The sequence below is a fragment of the Puma concolor genome, chromosome B4 (genome assembly GCF_028749965.1).
Source record: "Puma concolor isolate L17-30 chromosome B4, mPumCon1.1.hap2, whole genome shotgun sequence".
NCBI lineage: Eukaryota > Metazoa > Chordata > Mammalia > Carnivora > Felidae > Puma > Puma concolor.
The window spans coordinates 17,087,205-17,110,773 of NC_141673.1; the positions used below are offsets into that span (position 1 = coordinate 17,087,205).

General features: G+C 44.5%; 1 protein-coding gene across 4 annotated transcripts in view; it reads left to right on the forward strand.

Annotated features, from left to right (window-relative positions):
- Positions 1–12,679: 12,679 nt before the first annotated feature.
- APPL2 (adaptor protein, phosphotyrosine interacting with PH domain and leucine zipper 2) overlaps positions 12,680–23,569 on the forward strand; it is a 54,306-nt gene continuing 43,416 nt past the window's right edge. The window contains exons 1-2 of one of the 4 annotated variants that reach the window (XM_086712470.1): positions 12,680–12,893; positions 19,998–20,096. In XM_086712470.1, coding sequence (XP_086568596.1) covers positions 12,840–12,893; positions 19,998–20,096 — 153 coding nt within the window. In that variant the 5' untranslated portion in view covers positions 12,680–12,839. Of the gene's footprint in view, positions 12,894–19,997; positions 20,097–22,189; positions 22,536–23,569 lie in introns of those variants that run through there. The other 3 variants (XM_025926636.2, XM_086712469.1, XM_086712471.1) reach the window with 3 other exon arrangements.

The window sequence follows — 23,569 nt, forward strand, 5'->3', positions numbered from 1 at the left end:
TGTGTAAGGCTAGAGCCCCCAGGTAAGGAAAGACCCAGCAAGAAGAGAGCGGTTCTTAAAGTGATCAGTTCAATGATAAGCTGTATCAAATGCATATGGTCAGCCAGCATTCAAAAGTCCTTCTCTCTACCTTCGTGGCCATTGAAAAAGGTATATGGTATTGGTTTTAAACTCCACTCCTGCAAAGGGCAGTGCAGTAAACCATTGGCCGCTACTGGCACCCCCTTCCTTCCCAACAGAACATGCCCTGGGTCTTCATACATGTCCAGTCCTACCCCACCTGACTCTGGAGACACTGATTCATCTCTAGGCTCAGGGGTGGATCCTTGTTAGTATGGACCAGAGGTCAGCCCGTGGCCCTATTACTTGTTTTTGAAAATGATGTTTGTTTGAAAACAACCAGACCCATTATTCCCATCTGGCTGCTTTTGTGATACAAGGGCAGAGTTGAGTAGTGTGGCAGAGATTGTGGGGCTCCCAAAACCTAAGTAAACATTTCCTGCCTGGTCCTCTTTAGAAAACATTTGCTGGGGCGCCTGGGTGGCTCAGTCGGTTAAGCATCAGACTTCAGCTCAGGTCACGATCTCATGGTCCGTGAGTTCAAGCCCCGCGTCGGGCTCTGGGCTGATGGCTCAGAGCCTGGAGCCTGCTTCTGATTCTGTGTCTCCCTCTCTCTCTGCCCCTCCCCTGTTCATGCTCTCTGTCTCTCTCTGTCTCAAAAATAAATAAACATTAAAAAAAAAAAAAAAAACATTTGCTGACTTTTAGTCTAGGCCAATCAGAGCACTGAATTCCCCCTGGCAGATGTCATTGGTCCAGAGGTGGGCTTGTTACTTAAACTGATCAATCAGATTAAAGAGAAGAACTTACATTTCATGTTTGTAGCGATGATTCTTTCACTTTCGGCAGATGAGGCCTCCATTGCTGCTGATAGCCATCTTATAACCACGAGCCATTCTAGAGATGGAAACTAGGAGATAGAAAGATCTGGGTCTCTGATAACACCGTGGAGTCATTAAATCAAGCACCCCTGAAGCCTGCCCTATCTGGACTGAATGTCATAGGAGATAACACATTTCCTTATTGTTTAAGCCAGTTTGGGTAAGGCTGTCTCTTCCTTGGAAGTAAAAGCATCTATCATTGCCATATAAGTAATGACATCTTGTCCAAAGACCAGACTTGCAGCAGGTTGAAGTACCTAAAACATGGGCACAAATCTAGAAAAAAAAACAAAGAAGATAGTGGCAAGAATGAGCACCTTCATAAGCCTGCATACTTTGCCTCCAGCAAGAATATGGAGGCAACGGTACACCCTTCCTCCCTGTGATTAAAGTTCTTTGAAAAACAAAGCTCCCGATTCAATAAACTCAAGATGGTTTTTGAAGAATAGCAGATTAGATATAGTAAATTGGGAACTGGGGAAGTGGAGAAATACTACTGGAAGAAATCCCTTTGACATCAGGAAAAGTGACGGCTGACTGCGTAAAAGGAGGCATGAAGACAGAAGCAACAGAAACAAAGCAAAACAAGGTGACCCGTGCCGGCTAACAGAGGCAAAATCTCCCTATAAGCAGCCCACAATAGCTGCAGGGATGACGCTATTTATGTTAGACAATCACAACTCACGCTTATAAAAAGTAGCCTTGACACACCAAGAATAGAATTCATTACATCCAGTCTACTCTCTTTAATAAGGAAAAAAAAATAAAGGGGCACCTGGGTGGCTCATTCGGTTAAGCATCCAACTTCAGCTCAGGTCATCATCTCGAGGTTTGTGAGTTCAAGCCCCGTATCAGACTCTGTGCTGAGAGCTCAGAGCCTGGCGCCTGCTTTGGATTCTGTGTCTCCCTCTCTCTCTGCCCCTCCCCTGCTCAGGCTCTGTCTCTCTCTGTCTTAAAAATAAATTAAAAAACATTTTAAAAAGTGAAGAAAACATGTTCTCTTTCCCCAAGATTTTCTAACTCTCCTCAAAAACACTTTCTCTTAATGACAAACTGGCAATTTGATGATGTGGGGCACACACCTTGTTCCTGAGATGCTGGATCACAGGAATCCTTGCAAGAGGAGTCCTACTTCAGGACACATTTTCATTGTTCTCTGGATCAGCAGAATTGTGTGTTGCTAACTTCAATTGTTAATTGTATAGTATCCCAGAAAGCAGGATCCGGGTATGGAAACATATTTTGGATGCAGGGGGGCAGTGCAGTGTGTGAGCAAAGCATGTGCATTGGAATCAGATAGATCTGAATCCAAATCTCAAACCCACCTCCAAGCTCGCTAGGTAGGCCTCTGTTTCCTAACACACAAGACAGAAATAAGGGCATGTATCTTGGACGGCTGTTGAGATAGATAGATAGATATCTAGCACAACATCTGGCATGTATTAGACCTCCATTTGTGTAAGGTATCACTGCCTATTATTATTATTGCTATTATTTTCATCATTCTATGCCAAGCAAAGTGTTGTATTTGATAGGTAAAGGTGCTAGAGAGCGATTTCGAGCTAGAGACCAATCATCCCTTCGCCTTGTTTAAATCTTCAGTGACCGTGGTCCGCAAACTGGCCCCATACATGGAGGGCAGAGAGAGGTGGAAGAAAGAGGCAAGCCACTCCAGATTGGTAGGTGGCAGGTTTAATAAGCAAGGGAAGTTACTCATGAGGCTTATTTGGGCGGCCATGAGAGAGTCAATCCCTGCCCACCAGCATCTTCATATTTATATATAGGCCTTAACTTGGTTTGGTCACGTACACCATCCAGGTGGTCTCAACAGCATCGTACTGTCCCAAGGCTACATCCCTGGAACAGCTCCCACTGTGGGAACAGTGAGCAGAATATACATTCCACGGACAGGGGAGAGGGTGAGGAGCCTCTGATTGCCTGAGTCCAGCTTGCTGGTCAACTGCTGGTCATGTCCTCCCAATTACCTCCTCCAACACTTTCTGGGGGAGCAGAGTGAGCCAAAATGCTGTGACTAAGAGCTGAGTTCTCCATAACAATGCTTTCTTTAGGAACAAGAATTCTGTGAAAACCTATCCATGTATTGGGAATGATTTCAAGCAGTCACTGGACCCAGGAATCCATTGTCACTTTCAATGTGTCAGAGCTCAGCTGGAGTCAGTCATTTAAAAAAAAAAGAATTTTTTTTAATGTTTATTTTTGAAAGGGACAGAGTGTGAGCGGGGGAGGGGCAGAGAGAGAGGGAGACACAGAAACCGAAGCAGGCTCCAGGCTCTGAGCTGTCAGCACAAGAGCCTGACATGGGTCTTGAACCCACAAACTGTGAGATCATGACTTGAGCCCAAGTTGGACGCTCAACTGACTGAGCCACCCAAGTCATCATTTAAATCAATAAGGTGCAGTGAGTGGCTACAATGGTTGATGTGGTCAGTCTAGCCTCTGACATGCCCTGGAGGGACTCAAACTATTCAGCAGTGACCAGCACTTAACCGAAGTGTGTAGAAATTAATTACGATCTCTGGAGGCTGAGAAGTCCAAGATCAAAGTGCTGGCCATTTCACTTCCTGGTCAGAGCCTGCTTCCTGGCTTATAGACGGCCACCTTCTCACCGTCTCCTCACATGGGGGAAGGGAGAATCTCTCTCTCTTCCTCTCCTCGTAAAGGCACTAATTTCATCATGAGAGGCCCACCCTCAAGACCCACCTAACCCTAATTACCTCCCAAAGGACCCATCTCCAAATATCATCACATTGGGGTCAGGGCTTCAATATATGATTTGGGGCAGGGGAGACACAATTCTGTCCATAGTATAACCTTTCCACAACTTCTTCACCTAAAAGATTTCTACAGTTGAATTCTCTAAGTCATAAATAGTCTCTGAAGTAAGTTTGCTCAGACTTTCCAAAATATTTCCCCTCTTAGCCATGATTAAGGATGAAACATTTCATCTCAGCTGAGAGAACACTGGGTAACATAAGCTCCGTATGAGTAAGGGTACTTGTATAAAGAAGACTTTCATAACATTCTTCTCCGCTGAAAACACTTCTACAGGGAGGGTCAGGGAGAAGGGAAAATGGCCTATGTCAGCGAGAACTCCAGCACCCAGGCAACAGTTCTGTCCTCTCTCCGGTTAGCCTGAGCTGAGCTCTGGAGCCAGCTGCACTCCCAGTGAGACACACACAGTTTTCATGACCAGATATGGTATGTGTTACAAGAACACAAACCTCAAATGTGTGAGAGAAGTGATTAGGTGAGAGGAAGGGAATGAAAACAGTGGTCAGCAGTTAGTGACTTTGTTGAGCCTCAGGGGAATAACCTCCAGAATAATCTAGTGAGATGACCCAGGCTGGTGCAGGGGTTACGGAGCTGGCTTCATGTCCATTCCACGTTAACCTCTGCAGTGGTTGAAAACAAAAAAGAAAACCTAACAGCTCTGGCATGATCAAGCATTCATCTTTTGGTAGCTGAGAATGTTGCAGAGAAAGGGAATCCAGAGCAGAAGGTGGAAGCAGAGAAAGTCTTAAAATATGTATGACTGATTTGGTTACCTCTTGGGAGGGGCAGGGAAAGGGGGAGGAGGTGAAATGACATTTTACCGAGAGCCAACTAGAGTGTAAGGTCTTAGAAGGAAGAGGCCTCTGCCTGCCTTGCTCACCCTGTGTTCCCAGCTCCTAACGTAAGTCCTGACACGCTGTAGACACTATTTGTTGAAGGAAGGACAGATATGGCACAGACCCCATTATTTCATAGGCTTTCAGTAGATATTTTTGAAAGAATGGCTTCGTGAATGAATGCCTACTGCCAGGCATTGTTTCATTCTTTCCATTTATAACCATTCCACTGTGTGACCTCCCTTCATTTGCCAGACACCCTGCTGGACACTGAGAACTCAAATCAGAAAAGAGACTATTCCTGTCCCCAAAGAGCTTACAGTCTTAGCAATGGTGATGCAATGCATGATGACCACAGGCTGTCTCAGGGTGCAGGAAAATGCAGAAGAACTCAGTCTTCTTGGGGGCATGAAGACACTCTTTACAGAGAAGGGGGCCTTTGCATTGAGACTTAAGATGAGCAGAGGGTCTGAGACATCTCAGGCAATGAGAATGGTGTGAGAGAAAATACTAAGATGTTCATCCTTGCAGGAGAAAAAATTCTGTGGGCAGAGAAAGTAGGTGACAGGATAAAGGAAAAAGATGAGGCTCAGGTTTTATCGTGAAGGGTCCAGTATTTCCTCTGAAGCGGATTGAACCCACCCTATGGAAAATAGGAAGCAGGACTAGCTTCTTGGGCTGATGTGACTCTGTACGTTCCCCCGGGATTCCATGATAAGATGGGCTTGGTTTACTGTTCTGCTGTCGGCCATCTTGAAATTCTTAATAATTTTTTCTTTCTACTTGTGCCCTGTAAGTGAAGTCCAGTGGGACATTGGAGCAGGCATGTGAGCAGTGGAAATATGTGCAGTATTTGTGGCTGCATTATCTTGCTGTTTCATTCACATGTAGTATTCCTCATGCTCTGGGAGTACAGAATTCCAGCGGACCTACTATGCATGGGGGTTTAGCAGCTCAAAACAAGGCCAAGGGAAGCATATTATGGAAGCCGCCATCTCCCACTGTGTGTCCATATTAAGAAGTGAGACAGAGGTACTTGGGTGGCTCAGTCGGTTAAGCATCCAACTCTTGATTTCAACTCAGGTCATGATCTCACAGTTCATGAGATAGAGCCCTGCAGCCGGCTCTGCACTGACAGTGAGGAGCCTGCTTGAGATCCTCTCTTGCCCCCTCTCTATGCCCCGCCTCCTTTCTCTCTCTCTCTCTCTCTCTCTCAAAATAAATGAAGCTTAAAAAAGTGAGATAAAAACAGTTGGGTTACTTTGTGCAATGGGTCACAAAATATCAATTGTATCCTTTCAGAGATTCCACATATGAGTTAAATGCTCTTACATTTGCAGTTAAATCTGGCATTGCACAATATAAACATGAACAGTAAAATTCATGCTAAGAACTTATAATTCAAGTATTTCTTTACTTAGAACAACATTAAATGGCCAATAAAAACACCATGACAAATTGAGACACAGACAAGGAAGAAAGAAAGAAAGAAAGAAAGAAAGAAAGAAAGAAAGAAAGAAAGAACAAAAAGGAAAAATCTTCATATTTTAGGACATTCAATTCACTTTTCCCTTGCTTTCTGAATATTTTGCCAAGCCCCAGAAATTATGTAGCTGGCCTTAATGGGGAGCCATTAAAAAAAATATTGAGCAGGGAAGAGACACAGAAAATGTCTCTTAATCACTTGTATCATTTGGGAAAAAATAACTGTTACCAGAGTGTGGAAGTTAGAATAGAGGGAGGTACAACAAGGAGAAAGAAGACCCATTATCATTGCATCACAGGCAAAGATTGAAATTCTACACTAGAGCAGGTGCAGGGAGCGGAGTGGGGGGTGGAGAAAGGAATAGATGTGTGAGGAGTTCATGGGCACCATATCAGGGCTGGGTGATTCATTCCGACGGGAATTAAGCAAGCAAGAGGGTGGAATACAGCTTGACTTCTGCATTTCCGGTTCCAGCCACTGGCTGATGCCATCCCGAGATGTGGAGGAGGAGGAAGAGAGAGTGTGGATGGGTGAGGGAGGCAGGATGGGGTGAAGGTGAAGCTTGGTCTGGGACATGGGGTAGACTTCTCATGCCTGGATCTGTGCAGTACTTCCCCCTTCACCTTCTCCTGGTTGCAGACCCCACCTCTTCTGGACACCATCCTTGGACTTAGTAGCATGCCCACCTGTGCACACACGGCCACAGCTAGTGGTCCAAGGAGTAGGCAGGTAGGTGTCTGTCCTCAGCCAGGATAATGAGTCCTTAACTAGGATCTTCAAACTAGAGCCGGGAATCAACCTGTTCCTTTCTAGTGCCAGAAGGGAGTCTGCAACTGTCAGTAGACATGGGTCTAGCACCTTGGAGACTCAGATCTGAGAAAGTGAAGCCAACAGAGAGATGAGCAGGGAGAGAAAGCCCCGAGAGCTTTGAGCTCCCAGCTGGGGAGGTTTCCGCTCACCTTTGCCCTTCCTAGTTACACAGTCTAAGAAATCCAGTCTTCCCTTGCTCTGCGGTAATCTCTCCAGCCTTTCATGTTTTCCTTAAGCTAGTTGGACTTAGGTTTCTGTCCTTTGTGACTGAAAGAGTCCTGACGAATACAGGACACGTGGCTAGGTGCCCACGGAAACAGCTTGTGATAGACGTCACTCCCATATCACAGAGAAGCGAACTGAGGCTCAGGAAGTTTAGATAGAATCTCATGGCTGGCCAACCACGATGCCAGCACTCAGATGCAGGCCTAGCTCTGAAGTCGGGATCTTTCTGTGATATCACCCTTTCTTTCAAATCTGTTCCTTAGTCTTAGCGTTCTTTTGTATAAATTTCTATAAATTTGAAGCTCTGTTTCAAATTTGGGGACATTCATGCTACCGAACTTCCACGTTTCTTGATTAATGACCAAAGGCCTCATAGGCCAGTGATTTCTCGGCAGTGATTCCCAGGCTCTAACTGTTCCCACTTTAAAAGTCACTGGTTGCAGAGGGCCTTAGTTGCTAATCTTGTGGAAGTCTAAAGTCAGTGACCTTATGAGTGAAACATTTTTCTAAACTTTGTCTTCTTTTATGAGTTCAAATGGAGAGTCAAGTCTTAATTCCCAGTGAGAATCACAAGGATGTGACAACACACTGAGCCCAAGGCTTTGGAACTTGAGAACATTTCTCTGTGACCATTTCTTGAGCCTGATTCTCTGTTTATTGCCACACTCTCTTCTTTACCGAACCTTCTTTTCCTCCTATTCCATTAATCAAAATTCAGTCTAAAGAGAGTCTTCTCTGATTCACTGATTCTAGGGAATTATGGCAGAGACCATCGTCCCAAGTTGTTATTCTCCCTCTCCTTTCAATAGTAGAATGCCAGATTTAAAAAAAAAATTTTTTTAATTGAGATATAATTTGCATATCATAAAATTCATCATTTTGAAGTATACCATTCAATGTTTTTTTTTTAATGCATTCACAAGGCTGTATGATCGTCACTACTAACTCCAGATTATTTCATCACCCCAGAATAAACCCCACACCTAGCAGTTCCTCCCCATTCCCTCCTCCCCCCTGCCTCCCTGGCTACTGTTCACCCACTTCCAGTCTCTGCTGATTTCTCTATTATGGACATTCCATGTACTTGGAGTCGTATGACACGTGGCTTTTTGTGGCTGGTTTCTCTTATTTAGCATATTGTTTTCAAGATTTAACCACACTGCACTTCACTCTTTTTTTATGGCCAGATAATAATAATAGTGTTCCATTGCATGGCTATACCATAATACCATATTTTGTTTACCCATCTGTAGTTGACGGACATTTGGGTTGTTTCCCACTGTTTGGCTGTTACTGTTACGAATAATGCTGCTACAAACCTCCATGTACAAGTTTTTCCGCGGACAGATGTTCTTAGTCTCTTGGGTGGACACTAGGAGGGCCTTGCTGGGTCATGTGATGACTTTATGTTTCACAATTTGAAGAGCTGCTCAACTATTTTCCGCACTGATTGCTCCATTGTACGTTCCCATCAGCAGAATATGAGGAGAAACCTTGGTTTTTAACTGGGCATACGGAGCCTAGAAAAAGGTCAACTTTCCAGCTTCCCTTGCAGTTAGGTACGGCCATACTACAATTAAGTCCTGGCTTGTGGGATGCGATGTGAGCAGAAGTGGTATGTGGGTGGAAACATGTCCTCTGTTGCTCTGTCCAACCTGCTAGTTGGAAAGCTGACTTAGTGACAGGAGAGCCAGCAGCCATCCTGGATCATGGGATGGGACCGTGGGATGATTTTGGGAAGGGAAGCTGGAACAAGATTAGGAGGAATCTGGAGGCCGTACTAGGCCTGGACTGACCACCTGTGGACTTCTTAAATACGGAAGAGAGAACTTCCGTTGTGTTTAACACACTATTATTTTTTTTTTCTGATTAGTTACAGGCAAATCGAACCTTAACTGATGCCATTACTGAATTCCTTCAGTCACTGAGCAAATTATCACTGAAAGCCAATTGAATGTCAGGTTCTGAGCTTGGAGTTAAAGAAATAAAGATGCATGAAGTGAACTTGTAATTTAGGGTCTCACAGTTAAGTGGGGAGAGAGGCAGGTAAATAAATAAGATGATGGGACAAGTGCTACTAAAAGCGTGTACCAAGTCTCATGGGCAGACGGAGGAAAGACAGGCAGAATCGGCATAAGGCAACTCAGAGAAGGTCTTCGTTTAGCCTACAGGCCCACATTGGCGTTTCCAAATTCCAGAAATCAGAATTCCTGGGAAATCTCAGAAATTCCTAATATCATAAGCTATTCCTAACATATTCCTGGTATTATAGGCTCTTTCCTCACTATTATGGCTACCCACAATTGTTCAACACATAAGAAAAATTAAGTCGGGTGGTATTCATGAAGAACCATCGCCTCTAGTCATTATACAAACACTGAGAGCCAGCAGGGAACGTTCCTGGGTGATACTTGAGTAACGTATCACTGATCTCCTCTAACAAGGCTAACAGCACTCCACTGCAGCTTGTGTCAACATTGTCAATTCTAGGATGCACTTCCTCTTCCAGGATTTGTTATTTCTTGGAACGCTGCTCAAAAGATTCATATACAGTATACTATATGTATAAACTTACTAATATTTATTTTCCTTCCAAGGATGACGCAGCAGCAGCAGCAGTGGACAGAGAGGCAGACAGACATGGCACCAGCTCCGAGCAAGATGGACTGAAGAGTGGCAGTCACTCTGCTGGCCCATGCTCCTTCCCCGATTCCCAGAAATGTCAGTGGTAGCCTTCTACCACGTGCTCCCTTGTGGCCCGTGCCTCTCCTAACAGCAAGCTCGTCTCTCTCTCTCTTTTTGTTTTAATGTTTATTTTTGAGAGAGAGAGAGAGAAAGAGAGCAAGCAGGGGAGGGGCAAAGAGAGAGAGACACACACAGAATCCGAAGCAGGCTCCAGGCTCCGAGCTGTCAGCACAGAGTCCAACACAGGGCTCAAACTCACCGACCACAAGATCATGAGCTGAGCCAAAGTCAGACACCTATCCGACCGAGCCACCCAGGCGCCCCAACCCTCGCAATAGTTTAATAGGGACAGAAACTTTTACATGAGACATTTAAAATTGTTCTCATGTTTGCATAAAAATTCCTCTTACATAGTTTTTCAAGGATTATCTGTTGAAAAGGAGGATACTTGGCTTCAGAATTTAAATGAGAGGCATAATAACGACAGTAAAGTAAGTGGGAGACACAGTGTTTAATATTGAGCCGTCTATATTTAATGAATGATTAGTTGAACTAATGACAATGAATTAACACTTTGCAAATGTGTTGTATTCCCCGAGTTTGTTTTGTAACTCAGTTGTTTTGAATTTGGGATGCATTCTCCCATAGAAACAGTATTATAAATGATACTTAAGGGTCAAGAAATCCCACTAAGGCTGTTTACCCATAATGTAGCAATAAAATGTAAGAAAGTAATGGCATTGTGTAAGAATGCTTAAACATTTTTGAATACAGGTGTTTGAGGAAAAGTGACTTTAATTAGGAGAGAGAGGAGATGGCACATGAAAAATAGCGCAGTGATTCCCAACGGGATTTCTGAGCCCTTTCAAGGATCATGGAGGGCATTGTGACTTTTTTAACATCTATTTTCATATTAAAATATATGCATTTCTGGGGCGCCTGGGTGGCTCAGTCAGTTAAGCTTCCAACTTCGGCTCAGGTCATGATCTCACAGCTTGTGGGTTCAAACCCCTCATTAGGCTCTGTGCTGACAGCTTAGAGCCTGGAGCCGCCTTCAGATTCTGTGCCTCCCTCTCTCTCTGCCCCTCCCCCACTCACGCTATGTCTCTGTCTCTCAAAAATAAACAAACATTAAAAAATTAAAATGTATGCATTTCTTTCTCCTGGTACAATCTTATACTATTCTTATCATCAGCAGGATCATTATCGTTTGCCTGGTAGGCAATTGATAACTGTTTTGTTTTCAATTGGCTGGAAGGGTAGAAACAACGCAAGATGGAAGGCTGGGGGAAATTTCTCTTAAGTAACTGGAGGGGCGCCTGGGTGGCTCAGTCGGTTAAGCGGCCAACTTCGGCTCAGGTCATGATCTCGAGGTCCTTGAGTTCGAGCCCCGCGTCAGCCTCTGTGCTGACAGCTCAGAGCCTGGAGCCTGTTTCAGATTCTGAGTCTCCCTCTCTCTGACCCTCCCCCGTTCATGCTCTGTCTCTGTCTCAAAAATAAACGTTAAAAAAAAAGTAATTGGAAAAGAGTTGTAAGAGATGAACATGTCATAAACAGCAAACAAGTATTTATCACATGTATCAGTATTCAGATTAAAAAAAAAAGATGATGTGCTATGCTCTTGAGAGGTTTTCTATTTACACAGGGAGATCTACACGGAGAAAGAAAAAGCACCACCTGGTAAGACGCCTTGGGTGTCAATGAAGGAGAGGGCTGTTTGTTCAGAGTAGGGAGTGATCTTTGGGGCCAGGGAGGAGGAAAGAAGAGCTTGAATCTGGCCTTTGGAAGAGGATTTCAGTCAGGAGAGGGCTGGGAGAGCGCACGAGGTGAAATTAACTGAACGGTACTTGACAGAAAATATAGGGAAAGGAAGAGACATGGTTTGAACATGATACCTAAGGAGAAAGAATACGGTGGGGAAACGGCTGCTGGATGATTTCCCCCATGGAAGCTGTACAACGGCTCAGGAAAAGTTGGTGCTGGCTAGAGCCAACTAGGAACAATGGCCTTAAAATCTCCAAGGGACCAGGCAGCACGCCATCAGAATTTCACAGGTGTTTGCAACTCAGGTTGTGCCTTAATATACCTAGGTGTTTCTATAGCATTTGTATAATTTTATCACACCCTGCCTGTTGTTTCTGGTAATGCGTTCTATTAGACAAACCCCACTGATAAAGAACTTCTGAAACCCTTGCCTTGGGGATAAGAAGACACCAAGTTCCGTTTGCCAGTACTCCCCATTGCTCCCCACTGCTTCTGTCTCTTCTTCCAATACCTTTCATTGTTGGACCCTGACCAAATCACTCATTCTCTGGGGCCCGCTTTCTTACCTCCAAATGAGAATCGAACTATATTACCTATTCCTTCCAAGTCTAAAAACTAGATTATGAAATTTATGACAAATGGCTACTTCTGAAAAACACAGATGATTCCGTTATCCATTTTCTTCTCTAGAATTAGGTGACTCTGCGCTCAGAGCTGCTACGGGGCCAATGGGATTTATCTAGAAAAAAGTGGCGTGGCAAGCAAGCGTAGGCTTTTTCCCTCCAGTAAAAAAGCGGCCGAGAGTCGCCGCGGCACAAATCTGTTCGCTCCTATCTCCTTCGATTCAAAAGTCTTCTGGGCAACCACAAGTAGATAAAACCCTATCGTTCCGCTCTCGAGGTGTCGTTTGGGGCGCTAACGACACGGACCAGCGTTAAGCATCCGGCTCCCTAACCGCAGACCTTAACACCCGCGGCCAGCACTGAGCAGCCGGACCCGCGCGAGGCTCTGCGGCTTCCCGTGAGGCGCGGTACGGCGGAAGCGGGGCAGCCACACTTCCGGTGGCTCACCCATGCGTTCGCCACACTTCCTGTTGATTCAGCCCCGCCGAGGGTTGGGTTGGGCTGGGAGGAGGGCCGGCGGGTGGGCGGGAGTCTGCGGGGGTGGCGGCCTGTGGCCAGGCGTGGGCGCGCGCGTGGCCGCGGCGGGCACGGAGCGTCAGCCTCGTCGCTTCAGTCCTGGGCACCCTCGGCGGCCGCGCCTTCCGCCCTGCGTCCTCCGGTCCGGCTCCGCGCCACCATGCCCGCGGTGGACAAGCTCCTGCTGGAGGAGGCGTTGCAGGACAGCCCCCAGGTACCTCCCGCCGCTCCGGTCACCTCGCCCGGGGGCCGGGGAGGCCCCTCAAGCCCCGGGATGAAGGCCTGGAGCACGCGGGGTGGGCCGGCCTGCCGGCCGGGAGGGGGCACCCCTCAGGCGGGGCTGGAGAACCCGGGAGAGCACCCCACGGCCGGAGTCTTTGTGGCGCGACCCCTTCCCAAAGTCAGCTGAAACTGACGCTGCCCGGCCTAAACTCCGGCTCCCCCGCTTCGCTGAGCGCCTCGGGCAGATAATTTAACCTTTTTGTGCTGCAGTTTTGTCATCTGTAACCCAGGGGTAATAATTGTATCCGCCTGGTAGAGTTGTCAGAATTAAGTAAGGGAAAGCCTGTCAGGTTGTTAGCGGGCAACGTCTGGTAGAAAAGAAGTAGTCAATCTTAGTTATTATTATCCCCGCTACTACCACTGATGGGATAGGTCCTGGTGGATTTAGGGCCAAGATGGGAGGCAGAGAGCCCAGAGCTCTTTCTCAGCGGTACCCTTCGGCACAGTTTTCCCATTTGTCAAGAGAAAATGACAGCACCTGCCCTATTTGTGGCACGGGGGAACTTCATTAGCACGCTGGAGATGGAAGTTAAGTCCTTTGAGCTCTGCAGATGAAAGGGGCTGTGTAAATATGGCAGATGAGTGCAGAATGACATTAGTTTATAATCCAATGGGCTTCTCTTCAGGGAACTTTTGTTCCCCATTAGCATTTCCCCAGCTTCATATTCGCTCTCCTGGTTCTGAGTTGTTTAAAGAAGTCTCTTTATGCCCAGGTGTCTCAACTCTTGAAAAATTCTTATGATATTAACCTGTTTTCCTTCTCTTTTCGGTTCCTTTCCTTTTTCTTCTTAGCGGATTGAACTCCTGGTTCAATGACCTTTTGATGGACTTAGCTACACCCACTCTGCATCTTGCCAGTTCAGAATAAGTAGTAAAAGGGCTACGTGCTTAGTTTTCTTCTGCCCCCCCCCTTTTTTTTTTTTGATCTTTAGGTAGGCAAGTGAGAAACTTGATCAAGCTGTGACTTTTATTTTTTAATTGGCATCCGCTGGTCTGATTGACTTTTCAAAGGGCTCTTTGAAGGCTTCAGACTGGTGGCATTTTAATGGGACCAAAGCTCTTTGGAGAAGTCATTTTGTGCATCCTCACACATAGTGTGAGATGTGAAGATAATAAGGTAGAATTTAGGATTTCCATTTGCTTTGTAGTTGGAGAAACTGAGTGCAAAGATCTCTTGCTTTCCTAACTGATCATGGTGATGGGCTGGGCCAGGTCAGAGAGGTTGTACTAACTGACTCTCCATGTTGCTGGTAAGTCACATGCTGCATTTTTGCCTCTCGCATAAGTGAACAGGCACAATTTCTGAGTCGTTTACAGGGTTTGCTCAGCAGTGAGGCAAGCAAGTCAGGAAACCTGGGTCCTGATTCTTGCTCTCCCACTGACTCGTCGTGTGACTGGGGCGTGTCAGCCATCTCCACCCTGTGACTGAGTCCATTTTCTCATCTGCAGAATGAGGGACCTGGAGCAGATGACCTCTAAGGGGCTTTCGAAGCTTAAAATTCTATCATAGTGCATGGTTTATAACTTTGAGCTTGTCATGTGAAAGAGGAGGTTGTGTGGCATTGCCCTTCCTATGTGATGTTCCTCTTCACGGGGGAAGTTGCTACTGCCTTTGGGAGTTGGGCGTAACCCTGCTGGGGTCCTTCACGAGGTTGTTCAGTGGAAGCTAACTTTCAAGAAGGTCTTTGATACTCATCAGAATATATTTATTTAGCAGTCTCACAGGGGGCATGTGCCTAAAGCGGCCTTTCTTCCAAGGAGGCTCATCGATTTGGAACTGGAGAGAAGCTAATCAGAGTCCTTCATTTTATGTGTGCAGAGGAAAAACAGTAACAAATCCCTATGTGACGCATGCATTTTGTGTGCTAGGCACCATTCTAAATCCTTCACCTGTATTAATTCACTTCATGTTCCCGACAGTCTTTTGAAGTAGTAGGCTTCCTATTAAAAGTACCAAGGAGCAGAGAAGTTAAATAACTTGCCCCAGATTATACACGCTGCAGCGGCCGAGCCAGGATTGGAACCAGGGAGTCTTGAGTATATTGTTCAAGTTGACCCAGCTACCTGGCACCTGGATTTTCTGTCATCGGTGACCTAAAATGTTTTTCCGCTGAAAGGAGAAGGTCCTGAGAAACCATCTATCGTTTGTTTGTTCTAGTTTTCTGAAGAGTAGTTATGAGGGTTGCCACAGCAGCCTGTGCAGGATTGATTAGTGAACACAAAAGCTTTTGTATTTGAACTCAGTGACCCAAGAAGAGCTGAATAGCAGTTGACCTCCCTTAGACACATCTATTCATTTCCTCCTTTTTAGTTCTGCGGGGTGTATTGTAAGACCCCGTCTGTGCACACACACGTTATTTCTAGTTACATCTGATATGTGAGATGCACAGTGTTTCAGGGACTAACATACTTGTCTCCATGGCCGATTACGAGCCTCTGCTCCTTGCCAGGCTCTGCTAGATGCCGGGAATATAGTGACATGGTGAGAATGCCTGCCCGCCACTGGTGCACAGTCTGTTCCGGGAGACAGATAAGGACTGATGTGGGCAGCTGCAGCCCCCAGGGGCTTACTGTCTTTTGCGTGATAGCGAGCTTTTGAGATAAGGTGCAGACAAAGGCGCTATTGCTCGCTGTTTTCTTGATTTTTGTTTGTTTCCTTTGCCCTTGGCATAACTGAAGCCCAGAGAAATTAAAGACTTAGTTCTGAGCTTATGCAGTGAGTGGCCCAACTGGGAACGGCCGTCCTTGACTAAGCCAGGCTTTTCTTTCCTCAAGCAAGATTCCTCAAGACAGCCTGTGGTTATGTCTTCTTTGTGAAGAACAATGCATGTATTTTACAATCAGAGTTATTAAGGCTGTGCCGTTATATAATCAGATACTATTCTGGAGAGTAAACCATGTCTGGGACTCTTTTATTAGGGAACAGCCAGTTTCTTTAAGATGGAGGGGTGATGTGGAGCTGAGGCTGTATCCTTGGGGTGTCTGGTTTGGTTTTTCTGGCTGGACATACTCTTAAGAGTGCAGAGTAGTAGAGAAAGGATGGGATTGAAATCCTGATTCTGCCACTGTTACGTTATGCAGGTTACTCAACCTCTCTGAGCTTGTGTTTTGACATGTGTAAAATTAGAATAAAAGTAATTACTTAATGGGATTCTTATGAATAAATAACGTGCTAAAGTTATTTATGCCTGCTTGTCATAGTCACGCCATAAATGATTGCTGTTATCTTTGTAAGTGACATGCACCATCGTCTTTCAGACTTTTAAGTAGAGTTTTTGATGTCTGATGTACCTGTGCCTGGTGCTTGGTCTCATTCCTTATGACTAAGAACAGTCCTGTTGTTCCAAATATAAATTTAAGCAGATATGGAGCTGATAATGTGGATATCAAAACAGTGCCTAAGATAGCTGGGTGTATTTTTCAGCTGTGACCATGACCTAGTTAAATTAGAAACACTGGATTTTTCTTGCCATTGCTAATGGGGGTCATGGTAAACATGTCCAGAGTGTAAGGAAACAAAACAAAACTCTTCTGATACAAGTCTTTAGCAGTTATTATAGGTGAGAGCGTGGCAGTAGGATGACCAAAGGGAAGCCAGCTCCAGGCAGGAAGGACTTGGGCTGTGGACCACAGAGCATGCCCGCTGGTAAAGCTCAGCCTGCTGGGTGACAGGTACAGCCTCCTGCGGTGGAGGAAGCATGGCCATCGGTGCCAGACAAACCTGGATTTACATCCCAGCCCTGCTGCTTCCCCACCACGGGAGGTTGAGCAAGTTTCTTAACCTTGATGAGCCTTAGTTTTATCGTCTGTGAAAGGGGTTACGTATCCATGGTATCTGTCTCCTAAAGTTGTTGGAAGGATTCAGTGAAATAACAAATATTTAATGCCCACCACAGTGTCTCACACCTAGGAGGTACAGAGTAAAGGAGTTTTCGTTTTTTTTCCTGTTCTCTTTGTGGAGGACATTTACACAAGCCTTCTCTTTTCATCTTACCTATCATTTTCCACTCAATTTTATTCCTAAGAGTTTTGAAAACAAGGAGTAGGACTTGACTAAATGGATATTTGTAGTATTTTAAAAAATTAAATATCCTCAATCCAGTTGTATCATTCTTCTCAATATCCTAGATATGGTAGGTACAGCGAAGAAAGATACCAGGATCATAATAGACATGGGTGAGTTCCTACAGCATTGACACATTGACTACAAAAAGGTGAAAAGGTCCTTCACTCTTAGATAACATTTATAGATAACCATTGCTGTGGCGTTAAAGTGAAATCACACACAGACCCGTGCTCCTTTCCTTTCCGAGTCTCCCAGAGGCTTCGTCTGTAGCTGCTCTCGGTATCTTCAGCAAACTCTGCTCTCAGTTAAGAAAATGAAATCCTACGTGTAAAGCCTTTATTATCTTTAGTAAGTAATCAGTGCTCATTATCGTCATGATCAGTGTCATCTGCTGTCACTATAGGTCACACAGTAGTAGGCACTTTATGTACATTCATGATCTCAGTAACCCTGCAAATTAGTGTCAGAGCTTGAATTTGGACTCAGCACTGACATGGTCCCCCAAGGTGCTCCCAGGTCCTTTGAGAGGTGCAGCGGGCTATAAGCTCCTGGAGAACATAGAGTCGATTCTAATCACCTTTGAATCCCAGTTCCCAGCACAATGTTTTGTCAGATATTAGATGAAGGCAGAGATGCATGCATCAATGAATGAATGCAGTCTTTTTTTATTTTCCAAAATAAAAATTATATTTATTTAATTTTAAGTTTTATTTATTTATTTTGAGAGAGAGAGCATGAGCAGGGGAGGGGGAGAGAGAGAGAGAGAGAGAGAAAGAGAGAATCTCAAGCAGGCTCTGTGCTGTCAGCGTGGAGCCTGATGTGGGGCTTGAACTCACCAACCTTGAGATCATGACCTGAGCTGAAACCAAGAGTTGGATGCTTAACTGACTGAGCCACCCAGGCGCCCCTGAAAAAAAGTATATTTTAAGAAGACAGAATGAAGAGTTCTAACCCAGTGTTTTTCACCTACTGGTTGACATCCATGAGTCAATTATGAGATCCAGTGAGTCACAATCATGATTTTTGTTTACAAATGGAATAGAATAGAAGAAATCAGCGCATATGCGTACTAATGACGAACATTGGTAAAATGTGTTGTGCACCATCGTTTTTCATTTTAAAAAAGTTTGATGGACTCTGCTTTAGCACGCGAATTACACACTGTAGGAACTCTGATATTTTGCTGTCATTGAGAGCTTTTTAAAAACCTATCCGACATCTTCCTTATTGCTCTGGTCCCTCTGTTAAAAAGGACTGATAGTAGGGGCGCCTGGGTGGCGCAGTCGGTTAAGCGTCCGACTTCAGCCAGGTCACGATCTCGCGGTCCGTGAGTTCGAGCCCCGCATCAGGCTCTGGGCTGATGGCTCGGAGCCTGGAGCCTGTTTCCGATTCTGTGTCTCCCTCTCTCTCTGCCCCTCCCCCGTTCATGCTCTGTCTCTCTCTGTCCCAAAAATAAATAAAAAACGTTGAAAAAAAAAAAAAAAAAAAAAGGACTGATAGTAAAGAGAGTATACTGGTCTCAGAGCAGGTATTTTTAGCCTTAAAGGCCTCAGGCAAAGCCAGGACAAGTGTGTGTTACTGTGAAGTGTACCAGAGTTTGTGGAACAAGATCAAGGGTAGACTGAACCACCCAAACGCCCAGATAATTGAGGGTGCTTGGAGGCCGGTTATTGCTCTCTTACCTGAGCTGAGAAAAAGAAGGAATTGAAATTCATTTTGCAGGGAAATAATGAGCCTTAAGAGGGTATTCTTTGTAACGTGCTTTGATACCATCTTATTAAAAGCATTTCTGTAACTCACTGTTCGTTCTGTGCCTCATGGGTTATTCTCAGAGATTCCATTATCCCTGGCATAATATTTTAAATTCCCACTGCGCTGGACACAGTAAGTAAAGTCCCCTGAGTAGATATAGTCACTTATGTGACACCTTGATACTTCTTTAGATGCCATCAATATGTAAATATTTCTTCAGAGTTCGCCATGTGTCGGGCTCTGTGCATAAGAACGATAGGAAATACCTTTCATCTGGTGACATTGTTCAGCTGCTCCAGGGCACTGAGTGGTTTAGTCTTCGTAAAGGGAACTGAGTTCACGTTCTTGTTAAGTTGCTGTCTCGGTGTTGTGCCCAGATCTGCTGGTGGACCCAGGGTAGATCTGGAAATTTCCTGGCTATGAGTTTTAAATTGGTTGAATAAAAGACGACAAAAGACATGAAAATTGACCATAGTTTCTGAAGAGGAAAGAATGACACACTCCTGCAAGATGTCCAAGACTGCAGAAAACCAGACAGATGGCTAGCTGTTGGGGTGGTATACTGCTGGGCGTCCACACCCCAGGTAAACACGCAGGCCTGACGTTGTGTTCAGTTTATGGGCTGGAAAGGAGAGGCTGCCTTTTTACCTCTTTTTTTTTTTTTTTTAAATTTTTTTTTATTTAATTGCATAGACTCGCCTGATGCTTGGGTAGGGGCTAAGTTGAAACAGTAATAGTGCTGGAGTCTTAACTCTTTAAAAGTTGGCTTTCCTTCTCTGGCCTCGACACTCGAATTATATTGTTTATCCCTGCGTTGTAGTCTGAAGGATTAGAAAAGCAGTTCTAATGCCTTTTTTTTTAAACATTTATTTATTTTTGAGAGAGCATGAGAGGGGGAAGAGCAGAGAGAGGGGACACAGAACCTGAAGCAGGCTCCAGGCTCTGAGCTGTCAGCACAGGGGCTTGAGCCTGTGAACCTCGAGATCATGACCTGAGCTGAAGTCAGAGGCTTAACCAACTGAGCCACCCAAGCGCCCCTAGAAAAGCAGTTCTAAATTAAAGCTCCAGAAATCAACTCTTCCTACTATTATCAGTAAAAGAATGGAGCCAGAGAATAGGCCCCTTCTCTCTCCACATTTCAGAGGTGTGTGTTTTCTACCTCCTTTGTAACTTTTCTACTTAGAAATAAAGTCGACTTCGTTTCTTCTTTTCTTGTAGACTCGCTCTTTACTGAGTGTTTTTGAAGAAGATGCTGGCACCCTCACGGATTATACCAACCAGCTGCTCCAGGCGATGCAGCGCGTCTACGGAGCCCAGGTATCCACAGCTGCGCCCTCACCTGGGCGGGGGGAGTAGGAGCCCTCTGCCCTCATCTTGAACTTCTCTCAGGAGGTTGAGGAATTTGAGTCAGAACAACACCGTTTAAAATTTGGAAATAAAATCAGAATTGCTTCCGTTCACTTTCAAAAACTGAGGACAATCTGTTTTCATTGCTTAAGAAAGAGGGTAATTTTCCTGTGACTAGTAAAACCAGTAGAGAAGGACCATGTCACTGGTTTTAGTTTTGTTTTTTGTTTTTTGTTTTTTGTTTTTTTTTAATTCAGCCCCACAGGGAAACATTTGAATCTCCTCTTCCTACTTGTGAATGCGGGAGGTCAGTATTCTGAGACATGCTCTTTGTCTTTCTCCTAAATGGGAGTCTTAGATGTCAGTGCAGGCGGCTAGAGAGGCTCTTTTCAAGTGCTTCCTCTGAAAAGACTTGAGTCACACTTGTGAAACTGTTGGGCGGCTTCTTTGTTTTGAGGAACAGATCTCTCTGACTTGCAAAACAACGCAAAATAAATTGCTGAGTAGCAAAAGTGAATCTTTTCAAGATCAAGAAGTGTCCATGTATGTTACTTTCTCAGGGAAGGCTTGCGAATTGCTTAAAATGTTTAGTGTCACACATCAAAATATGGCAGCTGATGCTTTTGACTATTGATTCCTTGCCGACTTAAATCTGTGTGTGTTAATGTTTCTTTTTCTCACTAATGACCTCTAAAGAAATGCCACATTCAGTATATAATATGTATACATTAATGATAGTGTATAGTCAGTTATTATTATTATATAGCTCTTAACATTCATATATGATGATTTGTTATTGTCATTGTTTTATTAGTGCTTGCCATCAAGTTGCTTACATTTGGGGTGGAGGACAGAGAAAACAATTAAGAGTGTTTGCACCACTAGGAAAGGAGGTCACCTAACCCTGAGGAATTGTGCTCAGCACCCAAAGAGAGGATGATGGTGGTCGTTGACATTGACTGAACATTTCAGGACTTTTACATGGATATTTCATTTAAATTCCCCAGCAACTCTGTGAGATGGGCATTGTTGTCATTGTCCTCATTTTATAGTTTAGGAGACTGAAGGATTTCAACGACCAGGACCATGACCAAGTGCACCCTGTTCATAACGTGGCAGAGCAAGTCCGCCTGAAGCCAGAGCCCAAACTCTCAGCCACTGAGCATGGGGTGGCCTGAACTAGAAAGTGGCAGTAGAAGTGGAAAGAAGTGGATGAAATTCAGAGGTGTTTAGGAGGCGGGTTGGTGATTGATTGGATGTGAAGGGGTCAGATGTGTAAAGGATGAGTCAGGAATGATGTCCAGGTCTTTGACTTGAACAACAGGGTGGATGGTTGGGAGCACAGAGGAAGAGATGGAAGGGGTGTGTGTGTGTGTCAGGAATGACAGGGATGCCGGTCATAATTCTTTCTTGAAAGGCTGATTTGGGATGTCCAAAGTGGAGAAAGAGCTTGTTGAAAGTTCAGATCTAGAGTTCAGGCTGGAGATACAGAGTTGCAAACTAGACTGTATTATACAAGTGCAACTTAATTGGAACTAATTATAAAACCCAAACAAATCATGTGCTTTTGTGTGATTTTACTTATTTGGCTAAGACATTCAGAAACTGGGGACATATTATTTTGATTTTTTTAAACCCTACTTATTTATATTGTATGTTTTTATATTTTTCTCTACATAGTCAAAATTTAAGAAAATAGGATTTTTTTTTTTTAAGTTTATTTCTGAGAGAGAGAGAGAGAGAGAGGGCATGAGCGAGGGAGGAGCAGAGAGAGGGAGACACAGAATCCAAAGCAGGCTCCAGGCTCTAGGCTCTGAGCTGTCAGCACAGAGCTTGATGTGGGGCTCGAACTAGTGAACTGCGAGATCATGACCTGAGCTAAAGTCGGACGCTTAACCGACTGAGCCACCCAGGCACCCCCAAAAATAGGATTTTTTTTAACTGGACTTAACACCTGAACTTGCTGTTCAGTAATTTGAATATCGTCATTAAATGATTTACCTCTTGTAAAGGTTCAGGATCCCGAAGACTTAGGGACTGTGTCTCTGTCACTTCAAGAGTCTCTGTTCTGCCTTTCCACATCTGTCAGAGTCATTTACTTGGAGATGTCCAAATGCTTTCTTTACGTGTTTTTTCTTTTGAGCCAGAAAACTACATTTTGCCAAAATTAAGTGGGTCGTACATTCCAAGAGTCTGTACACTGGCTTTTAATTCACACCACATGATCAGCACACGGGTCCTCTACTGGCCAGAAACGCTTCTTCCTGCCTCGGCATTTCCTGCAGCAGAGGCTCGCGGGAACGGCCGGTCAGTGGTGCCAAACTCAGCGACAGAGCCCAGCAGCGGCCGTCAGCATCCAGATAGTTTGGGTCAGCGTCAGCTGGTTTCCAGGTCTATTTGAACTCTTAGGTGTTTTGTTTTGTTTCTTTTTAATTAAAAAAAAAAAAAGAACTTTTCTGACCCTTTGATCAGTTTGTGTGTGTGTGTGTGTGTGTATACACATGTGGATGATGTGTGTGTGTATAGTAATAACCTATCTGTTTTCATTTAACTTTTTCCCCGAGTTGTGTTTTGTTTAACATTATTCCTTACATATTTTATACCTAGACATGGCGGATTAAATTAATAGGGTTTTATAATCTTTTTAACAACACAGGCACTTAGCAAGATGTTTTTTTATTATTTTTTAAAAAACCAGATTTATGCAGCTGATAAAAGATAAATGTTTATGAGAGATACTTTGAATCAGACCAGTTGGTAAATTTCTGTATTCTGCTAGGAGGAATGCCCTTGGACCTCAGTTTCAGAAAGAGGAAGAGTGAGAAAAACTAGAGGAAAGTTATGTGAACAGTTTTGCTGATTGTCGCTGTTTTGGGGGAAATGTTGAATTTCGACTTAAGCGGTAGAATGAAGCCATGGTCTCTGAGCTGTTCTCAGCAGTTTACACGAGTCCCTGAAGTCACGTCTGGTCTCTTAACTGTCAGACGTGCCTTTGCACATTGTGAGAACTAAGGACCTCATTGTGAGTCATTTGAGTGAAGGAAGCAGCACTAACACAGCAGAGATGGGTTACTTAAAAACATGTGCTGTCCTGCAAACTGTTGGCTAACTACATTGAAAATCTCCATAATGTCTGAATACATGCTCATGTACACGTACTCGGTCAGTCTCAAATTTCGCATTTGATACATTTGGTATACAGAATAACATATACAATCAAATAGATCTGCCATAATTTTGTCTTTCTTGGAGAGGTTAAAAATTTTTAAATCTTTGGGGTGCCAGGGTGGCTCAGTCATCGTTTGACTCTTGCTTTCAGCTCAGGTCAGGATCCCACGGTTCGTGAGATCGAGCCCCGAGTTGGACTCTGCACTGACAATACGGACCCTGCGTGGGATTCTCCCTCCCTCTCTCTTTGCCTCCCCCCACACAAATACAAAACA